Source organism: Suricata suricatta, chromosome 10 (assembly GCF_006229205.1).
Source record: "Suricata suricatta isolate VVHF042 chromosome 10, meerkat_22Aug2017_6uvM2_HiC, whole genome shotgun sequence".
NCBI classification, from domain to species: Eukaryota; Metazoa; Chordata; class Mammalia; order Carnivora; family Herpestidae; genus Suricata; species Suricata suricatta.
Window position 1 is genome coordinate 115,788,247 of NC_043709.1, and position 11,621 is coordinate 115,799,867.

The following is an 11,621-nucleotide window of genomic DNA, read 5'->3' on the forward strand; positions in this document are numbered from 1 at the left end:
TGAAAACCGACTTCGTTGTTTTCTTTTGAAATAACTTAGCAGAAGAGTTTGGAGGAAATGACTTGGCGACATTCATCAGCAGTATCTACTGTCATCTGCTTGCTGTGTGCCCCAGAGCTCAGGGTGGCAGAGGGGAGCACGGGGGGGGGGGGTGTGCAAGAAGCAGGGTGAGGAGGAGGTCAGCTCCCTCATGCGCCTCATCCATGGAAAGGGAGCGGCTTAGCTTTGCAACTGTTATTGTACTGACTTCAGAATTGCCCCTCCCCCGATTCTGAAAAATCTGGAAAATAGATGCTGTTGTTAATGGCATACAGAATATCAGGTCTCGGTTAAATTATTCTTTTCAAGGTGCCAATTACAAGCAAAAAAGTACCTGCTGCTCCTCTGTTCTTGTCAGTCTAAGGCAAGGAAAATACTAGAAACAAATGCAAAGGTGAAAGAGTTGTTCACTGTGAAATTCTTCCAGGCCTTCCTTGATAAGCAACAGAATATGCTTTACTTTCTTTTTGATTATTGGTAATTTCAGTGGATCATGACGGCAATTTTAGAATGCTTTATGAGTTATTTTTGGTACCCCTTTCTTCCCAGGAAATTTGCAGTTTTATTCCTTATCATTTGTTATTCAGTTCTCGATCATTCCCAGCAAATTTGTCTTCCTTTGAATTGCAATATTAAAAGAAAAAATGGACAACTTGCATGACTAATAAATCCACTGTAAGAGGTCAAAGGTCTAACAAAAGGAAATGAATGGCAAGAACTGAATGTTCTACGGTTGGTAAAGTCAGCCCACGTTTGACCACAGTGCCTTAGCTTAATTGCTTTTAATCAAATCATGAAAAGATGCCCACGAGTGTGTGTTAATAAGCAACAGGACGTTCTTCAGGACAAAAATTTTCCCCAAGTTCAGACTTATATTCAAGGAGAAGTTTCTTCTTGTATTCTTGTAATGATCCTGTGTCATTATTCACGAGTTTATTTAACGAATATGTAATGAATGCATATATATGCACTGGAGAATGTTCTAGAGCTTGGGATACATCAATAAACACACCACCTACAAGTCCCTGTCTTGTGAGGTTATGTTCATTGACTGCAAATTCTTAACATATTTACTTCCCAAAGATTAGCCACATAAACCCACAGTTCTTTGTAGACAAATTGATTCAGTCACCAAAACTGACAACGGGGCGAATCTCATTCCAGGTGAAAAACGGCCCTGTTCCCAAACCCCAGTAATTACCGTGCAGAAAGCCCGAGGACCTCAGCTCATTCAAGGATGAGTCCCAGAGACTCAAGGACTCAGAGAGCTTACATTTTAAGACATAACTACCTTCCCCACAGAGCTACTTGCATTCAAAATTGCCTTTTTGTTTGTTTATTTTTTAGAGACACTGAGTGAGGTGAGCAGGGGAGGGGCAGAGAGAGGAAAAGAGAGACTCTCAAGCAGGCTCCACACTCAGTGCAGAGCCCAATGCAGGGTTCCATCCCACAACCCTGAGACAATGACCTGAGTTCGTATCTAGACTCGGACGCTCACCGACTGAGCCACCCAGGCGCCCCCCCCAAAACCGCCTTTGTAAAATGGATCCCTACAAACATCTTCCACAGCAAAGCCACACATGGTATTTTGATTCTAAGTTAACACCTCCATTTGTGTTAAGTTACAACATCAAGTGAGAGGAGAGTCATGTGGAATGGGGACACAAATAACCCACAACAAACCCGTACTCACCACTGGAAACATATTAAAAATGTTCTCTCTAATTAGGATTTCGTTTTTGCTTTCCACCTCGTAACTCATGTTGGTCCCAGCTGGAGTGTTATTCTGAGAAACAATGAAGTTTTGGGCAGCATCGCAACAGGAAGCAAGTTTTGCTCTGCAGAGGATAAGAAGAAAAGTGAACCAAGGAATGCGATTAAACAACAACGGAAATAGAAGCTACAATGGACAGTACAAGAGGGTTTTGCCCGGCTGCCTCTCAGAAAGAAACCATTCATCGAGATGACATTTTCATCTCGCAGCGTCATAACTGGCCCGGATAGTGAAATGGTTACCTGGCAGGAAAAGAGGGCAAAGAAGGTAAAACGGACGCTCAGGTAGGCACCCTCTCACCAGCAGAAAATACTCGTTAACGTAATGGTTCACATATACAAATGTCCGCATAATGACCATATTGTAACATAAAAGAGAAAAATGCCAAGGACGTATTGTAATTATTTCATAAGAATCATAAAGTACAGAAGCTAAATTAAGAACAGTGTTACAGTCACCAAAACAACATGTAGTCATTTATTAGGAAGTAAGTCCAATGAAAAGAAGAACCATTCAACGCAATGATTTGTTTCTAGCTTTAGTGATTTAATTCACAAGCACAAAGTGTTTATATTTAAGGTGCACAACGTCACGTTTTTAAATGTTTATACATTGTGGAATAATTCCCACTACAAGCTAACTGACATACCCATCAACTCATATGGTTATAATTTTCTTCCTCCCCCCTTTTTTGTGGCGAGAACAGTTAAGATTTACCCCTTTTGCAAATTTCAAGCATGCAATATAGTATTACTATCCAGAGTCACACTGATGTAAAGTAACACCGTGAATTTCTACATGAAGTAAACATAAAGCTGCTATTCCTTATAGAAAACCTAGAAAAATGCATTGACTCCTTTTCAATTTTTTTTTAACATTTAGTCATTTTTGAGAGAGAGAGAGCAGGGGAGGAACAGACAGAGAGGGAGACACAGAATCGGAAGCAGGCTTCAGGCTCTGAGCTGTCAGCACAGAGCCCATCATGGGGATCAAACCCACAGACTGTGAGATCATGACCTGAGCTGAGGTCAGACGCTTAACTGACTGAGCCACCCAGGTGCCCCAAGAAAAATATAATTTAATACCAAGTTGTGTTTAAAATTCTTACATGGAGCAAAACATTATTAATAGAATGTAGGCCCAGTCAGGTCCTTCCAGGGATCGTCTGAGTTTGCCCCCAACCTCTGGCAGGTCCATCTAGATCCTCTCAAAATTTATACTTTATTTCCATAATTCCCCAGGGATGCAGGGTCCACAGCATTACCTGGTAATTATTCTAGAGTCTAATCAACCTTGAAGTCAAGAGATTCTCCCATTTGCACAACTCTGCTCTCTCTCAACTTAAATCCATTCCCCTTGTTAGTTTTCATAGAATCTCTCCATAAAAACACTTCATGTACTTGAAAACGGTAATCTTCAAGCAGAACTTGAACCTTTTCCATCTTGAAGCCTTTAGAGAAGTTTCTCTTGTCTCTCAGATCTTCCTCCCAGGACCAGCTTTTCATTATTTTAGTCATCGTGCTCCTCTTTAAACCTTGGCTTATTTCTCCGTATTATTTAAAAGTATGTCTCAGACAGACTCTTAAGGACAGAGAACAAACTGAGGGTTGCCGGATGGGACGTGGGTGTGGAGAGGTTAAATACTGATGGGGATTACAGAAGGCACTGGTGGTAAGCACTGGGTGTTGTATGTAAGTGATGAATCACAAAATCCTACTACTGAAACTAATAAATAGTACACTGTTAACTGACATTTAAATAAAAGTATAGAAAAGGAAAAAAAATACAGAGTAAAGCAGGATTCAATTCTAGCGCAAGGACAGTGAATATTCAGTGAAAAGGGCTGACTGTGGTCGCTGGTGACACCCTAGAATCATAACTGGTCCTTCCCCATTGATTGGTTTTTGGTCCTGAAGGATCATCTTTTACATGTCCCTCTTGAATTGTGTCCTTCTGAAAAAATACAATGCTCGAAACCGTCACGTCATGTTGAATTACATTCCAGTCTTCCTGAATGTCAATAATTCTCGGGGTATAAAAAGTCAGTGCTGTGATATGGTTTACACCCTGAAGTCAATATTTTCAACCATACTTACCAGTTCATTTATATTATTTCAATAGTACCTTCTTCTTAATCGAATTCCATCACCTGCTTATCCCTCTTTGGATTTCAGAACCTATCATGTCTCAAAGATAGTTCATGGAGATTAACAAAAGGAATATTTGAAAATGAAACGATGTGCAGTCAAAAACATGATGCCAAGTAGTTTTTAATTACAAATTTAATTTCATAACAATTCATATTGTGAATTTAGAAATTCTTATGTGTTTATTATTTTAAATGTCAAAGGCAATGGAATAAATTCCCATTTACCTTTAACAAGTAGCTTAACTTCTCTAAGGAGAGTGCTTAAAAAAATATTGCAGGGGCACCTGGGTGGCTCAGTCGGTTAGTCTGACGTCAGCTCAGGTCATGATCTCATGGTTCATGAGTTCAAGCCCCATGTCAGGCTCTGTGCTGACAGCTAAGAGCTTGGAGCCCATTTAGGATTCTGTGCCTCCCCCTCTCTCTGCCCCTCTGCCATTCATGTCCTGTCTCTCTATCCTTCAAAAATAAAAAACATTAAAAAAAAAGAATATTGATTGCATCATCAAAAAACACTAACCAGTGTATCCTTTGTGGTTTTTTATATTAATAGTTCTTTTTCTGAAATTGCATTTTTAACAATGTACTATAAAATTTTCAAAGCCACATGAAAATGCAAAGAATTGGACAATGAGTACTTGGATAACTACCAGCTAGATTCTACAATTCGCTTGTTGCATTTGCCTTATTGTGTTATTATTGTGTATCCATCAATCCATTTTTGTTGTTATAGTTATCACAATTCAAAGTCAAACACAGATATTGGTTACTTCACTGCCAAACACCTCAGGACTTATGTCATTATTTTGTTTACATTTGTGGGTAAGATATACATACAATAGAATCATAAGCACATTTGATGAGTTTTGAAAAATGCACACACCCCTGTAACCCAACCCCTGTCAAAATATAGACTATTGCCTACCCCCTAGAGAATTCCCTCCTAACCCCTCCCAGCCTGTCTCCAGCTCTTACCCACCTCCAAGTAAGCCCTTTTGTCATCAGAGTTTTTACCAAAGTCCAGTTTGCCAGGGCACCTGGGCAGTGCAGTCAGTTGAGCGTCTAACTTCGGCTCAGGTCATGGTCTCATAGTTTGTGAGTTCAAGCCCCGCGTTGGGCTCTATGCTGACAGCTCAGATCTGGAGCCTGCTTTGGATTCTGTGTGTCCCTCTCTCTCTGCCCCTTGACCACTCATGCTCTGTCTCTCTCCCTCTCTCTCTAAAATAAGTATTAACAACAACAAAAAGATCAGTTTGCCTATTCTAGAATCCATATCAACAAAATCATATACTGCAAATACTTTTGCGTAAGACTTCCTTCTCCCAGTATAAATGCTCTGACAATCCACCCACATGGCTGTGTGTATCCGCAGATTCTTCTTTTTCAATGCTAGAGCACTATTCCACTGTATGGATAGGCCAGAATTGGTTAAGCCATTGCCTTTGCACTTAAAACAAGAAATCACTATCAAAAATCAATGTGAAACACCTTATCACTCATAATAACCTCCCAGGAAAAATACCAAAATAATTATCCCAAATTTCATTTCTAAAACTTGTTTTTACAATGGGACTTAGTAAAGGTTTATATTCAATGGCAGAATTATAAATGTATGTTGTCACTTCCCAGCTCATCCTTGTTATGTAGAGACCCTTGTGGTAGCCAGTGTCTGTATAAAGCTGAGGTATTATAGCAAACAGAACAAAATGGAATTTTACCTCTGCTATCCCATTTCCCATCATCCCTAAGCAGAGTCACTTCTGGTCTCTGGAGACTCTAATGTCAACTAGGTATGGTCACAATCATGAACAATTTCCACCCTTATTGTATAAAAAGAGCAGGAAACATTTAAAACATGGGCACTGTTGGTATTAACTAGATGTGATGGTTAACCTGATGTGTCAGTTTGGGCCGAGGCACTGCCCAGATACTACTCTGGGTCTGTCAGTGAGGGTGCGTCTGGAAGAGATGAGCACCTGATGTGCTGGACTGAGTAGAAAAGACCGTCCTGCCCAGTGCAGATGGACATCGTCCAATCTGTCAATGGACCAAGCACAACAAAAGATGGAAGAAGGTAAATCTTCCTCTGCTTGAGCTGGGCTGTCCATCTTCTCCTGGCATCAGACATCGGTGTTCATCTTCTCTGTCCATCTTCTCCTGTCACCAGGCATCGGTGTCCATCTTCTCCTGGCACCAGACATCGGTGTCCATCTTCTCCTGTCATCAGACATCGGTGTCCATCTTCTCTGTCCATCTTCTCCTGGCACCAGACATCGGTGTCCATCTTCTATTGTCACCAGGCAATGGTGTCCATCTTATCCTGTCACCAGACATCAGTGTCCATCTTCTCCTGGCATCAGACATCAGTGTCCATCTTTTATTGCACTTGATCTTAGCCAAAAGGCCAAGAAGCAATCCATCTTTTATTGTCATCAGACAATGGTGTCCATCTTCTCTTGTCATCAGACATCGGTGTCCATCTTCTGTCATCAGACATCGGTGTCCATCTTCTCCTGTCATCAGTCATTGGTGTCCATCTTCTCCTGTCATCAGGCATCAGTGTCCATCTTCTCCTGTCCATCTTCTCCTGTCATCAGGCATCGGTGCCCCTGGTTCTCAGACCTTCAGGCTCAAGGTGAGAACTTATACCCCTGCCCCCTTTCCCCGACTTCTTGGGCCTTGAAATTCAGATGAGAGCCTTCACCATTGGCTTCTTTGGCTCCCAGGCCCTCAGGTTTGGACTGGAACTATATGACCAGCTTTCCTGGGTTTCCAGCTTGCAGATGGTGGAAAGTGAGACTTCTCAGCCCCCATAACTGTGTGAGCCAATCCCTCAAAATAAATCTCGATCTATCTAGATATATCCTATTGATTCTGTCCCTCTAGAAAACCCCAATACAGATACAGGTATGAAGAAGTCGGGGTGCTCCTGTGACAAATACATGCCGAGAAATGTACAAGTGGCTCTTGAACTGGATGATGGGAAGAGTTTTTAGGCGCATGCTAGAAAAGGTCTAGAAGGCCATGAACCAAATTTTAAAGGCAATCCTGTTAAGAGCTCAGGAAAAAAAGAGGAGCTCTGTAGAGAAAACTTCCATCTTCTTAGTAAGAAGCAGAATACTGGAAGAAATATGGATGTTACCTAAAGGCTGTTCTGATGAGGTCTCAGATGGAAATGAGGGACAGGTTATTATTAGAGGACAATGGAGAAGAGGTGATCCCTGTTACAAAGTGGCAAAGAACTTGGTTTTGAGTTTTGTTTCAGCTCTAGTGTTTTGTGGAAGGTAGGGAAACAGAAAAGATCATTCTCATTTCAGAGACGAGAAAACTGGAGTTGAGAGAGGTTAAGTGACTTGACCAAGGCACCCGGGTTGTAAATGACCCCAACCTAAGTCCTCTGACTTTCAATTCTCTGCAGTTTACACTAGAGTGTGTTATAACTGGGGTAATAATTTCATTTGAGTTTCTTCCTTGAGATGCTTTCCATCATGGCACTACCACAACCTCACTGAAAACCTGCCCGTTCACAACTCAAAGATGGCAAGAAATTTACATATAAATACTTTAATCCTATATATAACTGAGGCATTCAAGGCTCTGGTTTTACATGACACACAGGATTCCCCTGGGAGTCAAGTTTAAAGCAGTCCAGCCAATGTGATCCAATGTTAATGGGAAAGAAACCCCTAGCTTGATGTTGATCTAATGCTTGCTCTATCATACCTTCAAGCAACTTCCTTTACACAATCTGGTTTCAAAAAGGAAAGATTAGGAGCACCTGGTTGCTCCATTGTTAAGCGACAGACTCTTGGTTTCAGCTCAGATCATGATCTTGCAGTTGGTAGGATCAAGCCCCACCTCAGGCTCTGTGCTGAGTGCGGAGCCTGCTTGAGATTCTCTGTCTCTCTGTCTCTGCCCCTCCCCCAGTCTCTCTCAAAGATAAATAAATGAGCTTAAAAAAAAAAAAAAAAAGCAAAGATTACTCCCTTCCATGCCCAGGAAAACACAAAGACCTTTTGAACCTCAGGGAGTTCCAGAACTAGAAAGAATTTACATCCTTTCCAAAGTGCTTCCTTCTTGAGAAGCAGGTTGGGCTTCACACTTGTAGCCTAAACCTAAAAAGACAGTGTCTGAAAACGTGCAAATCATCTTCGTATCACATTTGGTCCAGGAGATACAATTCTGAGAAGGGGATCTTTTTTAAAACGGCAGAAACTCCTTTGACCCTGCCAGGGCTGAGTGTTCTCTTATCCTTTATTTTCTGTTTTGTGTTTTTCTATCCGTTTTAGGTCTCAGGTCAGAATTCTTCTTCAGTTCTCACTGGGATGCTTCCTGGATTTCCATGAAATGTTAATGAGCGCCTGAGGTTCCTAATGTGAAGGGCTCCGGAGGACACTCTGAATACTGACGACCTAACCGACCTGGCTCAGGCTCACAGGCGTCTCTGTCAAATCCCCCCAAACTCCTTAATAAGATGCTCAGGGTGAGGCAGAGGGTCCGGGCACTTGCAAGCGTTAATAAATAGCTGCCTTCTTCTGAGATCCATTCTCTAAGACTCTAATGAGGACCTGAGGAAAGGGAGTTTTATAACTTAAGTGCTTGCACAACCTCCAGGGGCTAACTTATCATCCTAATCAGTTCTAAACCAGTCACATTTCTTTTCCCTCATCAAAACTGCAACATGCTTGGACGGAGCAATACCCCAACTCACTGCCTCTTTCCTGTTGAGGTCCCCGCCCCCTCCCCCATTGGGTTTTCTTTTTTTGGCCTTTCTTCTACATCTACTCTACATTGTATAATTCATTGACGGACCACTAATAAAAATACCAAACACGTTGTGCATTCTCACTAGATGCTAAATATTCCACATATACTATCTCATAAAGCCTCACAATAACCCTACAAACTAAGTAGAGATGTCACTTATTTCACAGTTGAGAACAACCCAGGCTCATAAAAGGTACGGAGGTCACACATCACATACTCATTCATATGTGTTTAGTGCCAGGGTAGTTACTGAGCACTGAGGGAGCCACCGTCCACACAGGGATGAATAAACCAAGCACTGTCTCTGTCTTAATGGTATTTATGGTCTAGTAAGGAAGAAAACAAACAGGTCTCAAGGATGCATGTGAAGGGTGGCAGTTACGACACCTACCCTCAAATACACGGCTTTGGTACATTGATGATTTTGAGCCGCAGGCACTTGAAAAGCAGCAAATGCAGGAAGATTTTTTTGAATTCCCTTTATCTGCTCAAGGAGCCCAACAGTCATAAGTCCCCTGCTCGGCATCCCACCACCAGCAGCAGACAGGTTCTTATCAGAGGAGAGGAGACGAGATGTCGACGTCACACTCAGACTTTGTCGTAAACTATCTCACCTCCCAACTGGTCACCTAAGGGCCCTCATCTGTCCTAAACCCACTGACTCTTCCCAAGAGGCCAACGTCCCCCTGCCCTGTCCACATGAGGAAGGGATCTGGGCCTGAATTCGAAGTCGCCCCAGGAAGGTGTCGTCCATGGGGTCTACATGTCCATAAAGTTCTGTTTCTTTTTCTCATTCATTTCTCTTTTGTTATAGAGGTCTCAGACAGGAACTCAGAAGGGCAGAGGAAAATCCTTTTCCTCCCCAGAAATTGTAAAACAGTAAATGGCAAAGCTGGGAGTCAAACCCAGAACTCAAACCCTTACCAGAAACCTCCCTCCCCCGCCCCAGTCAATACCCTACAAAGCACCATGGTGTGCAATGTTCCCTACAAAGGAACTGGGGGACATTAAGTAAACTGTGCCGGTTTGAACCACCATATCTTACTATCCCATAGATTTTTCTAGAACCCTCAAGTTCATAATTGGAAGCCATTGTCAAAAAAAGGTAAGAGAGAGCTGTGGACTCAAAGGGCCTTGGGGCGCCTGGGTGACTCAGTCGGTTAAGCGACCAGTTTCAGCTCAGGTCATGATCTCACGGTTTGTGGATTCGAGCTCTGCATCGGGCTCCATGCTGACAGCTAGCTCAGAGCCTGGAGCCTGCTTCAGATTCTGTGTCTCCCTCTCTCTCTGACCCTCCCCTGCTCATGCTGTCTCTCCCTGTCTCTCAAAAATAAATAAAAAACATTTTAAAAATTGCATTTAAAGGGCCTTTTGTATCCTGTAACTATCGGTGTAACATGATGTGACACCCGGCCCAGTCTCCACGCACCTTGTCGTGCTCTCGTGGCCACACTGGGCTCTGTGTGAGCCTGGGTGGGTATGTGTGTGTGTGTGTGTGTGTGTGTGTGTGTGTGTGTGTGTGTAGCACTGTGGTGTCGTGGCATGGGGAAGGTGGGAGAGAAAGAATAATTTGGACTTGGGGCACCTGGGTGGCTCAATCAGTTAAGCGTTCAACTCTCACGTTCGGCTCAGGTCATGATGTCACGGTTCATGAGTTTGAGCCCCGCATCCGGCTCTGCACTGATGTTGCTGAGCCTGCTGGGATTCTCTCTTTCCTTCTCTCTTTGCCCTTTCAGCACTCTCTCTCCCTCTCAAAATAAATGAATAAACTTTAAAAAAGAAAGAAGAATTTGGTATGAGAGACTGGGAATAAATCATCCCTGGTGAGAAGCCTTTGAGGAATAAGATTTCCATTCAGGTTTTAAATAGATTAGGGATAAGAGCGGGGTGGAGTGGCTCACTAACATTCAAATGCGATGCAAACAACATAGTTAGAAAAACAGAGGCCACAGGAAGAGGGGAGAGACACACCGTCCTCTGCGCTGGGTCTGCTGTGTGAACTCTGCCTTCGAAGGCACGTTGAAAAGCCAGGACCCCTGTGTGCAGGCAGGTCTGCTGGCGGGAGAACTGAAATTCTGACAGGTTAAACACAAAACAAAACACACCTAACAACGTCCAGATTGGAGAAGGACAGAGGCAAGGAGATTTAATAGCTGCCTGCAAATATTATATATACCGACTCTGCAAAGTTGGAACTCTTCAAAAGAGTTGATGGCCCCTGTGGAATTCCTTCACTTCACTAGTATTTGTCACGGGCATTCTGTGGTCCAGGCACCATGCTGGGGACACGTGGAGGAATAAAAGAGACTCTGTCCCCTCCCTCATATCGGAGCAGAGGAAGTGCACTTTGTGAGAGAGACAGAAAATGGAAGGCTTCCTAGCAAAGCAATAAAGGTGGTTCGCAATTTGTTAACTATGTTCAAAAAGATGAAGCCAATGGAACACTGGGAATCTCTTCTGTGTGAAGCAGCGCTGAACCACATGGGATGAAAATCCCCAGGAGGCTGTTGGAGCCAGAAACAATAGAAATATTGTGTTCCCAAGCTTCTACGTTTTTGAACGATTTAACTAATTCATAAAATATTTTCCAGCTTTCAGTTTTTACATGAGGCGTAACTGCAGGGGAAAGGAGAAAGGCGAGCGAGAAAGAATAAAGCAAAACTGTGGCAAAACCAAGAAAATTAAAAGAGACAAGTATGTGACACAGAGAGGGGCGCCTGGGTGGCTCGGTTGAGTGTCCAACTTCAGCTCAGGTCATGATCTCACAGTTCATCGGTTCAAGCCCCATGCTGGGCTCTGTGCTCACAGCTCAGCCTGGAGTCTGCTTCGGATTCCATGTCCCTTTCTCTCTCTGCCCCTCCCCTGTTCACGCTCTGTCTCTCAAAAATAAATAAA

At 43.0% G+C, this 11,621-nt stretch overlaps 1 protein-coding gene across 1 annotated transcript in view; it reads right to left on the reverse strand.

Moving 5' to 3' along the window:
• The window catches only part of ST8SIA6 (ST8 alpha-N-acetyl-neuraminide alpha-2,8-sialyltransferase 6), a 154,392-nt gene that overhangs the window by 10,379 nt on the left and 132,392 nt on the right, over nt 1-11,621 (reverse strand). Inside the window, exon 7 of the mRNA XM_029955579.1 lies at nt 1,733-1,877. Within this exon, the coding sequence (XP_029811439.1) occupies nt 1,733-1,877 (145 nt within the window). The remainder of the gene's footprint in view (nt 1-1,732; nt 1,878-11,621) is intronic.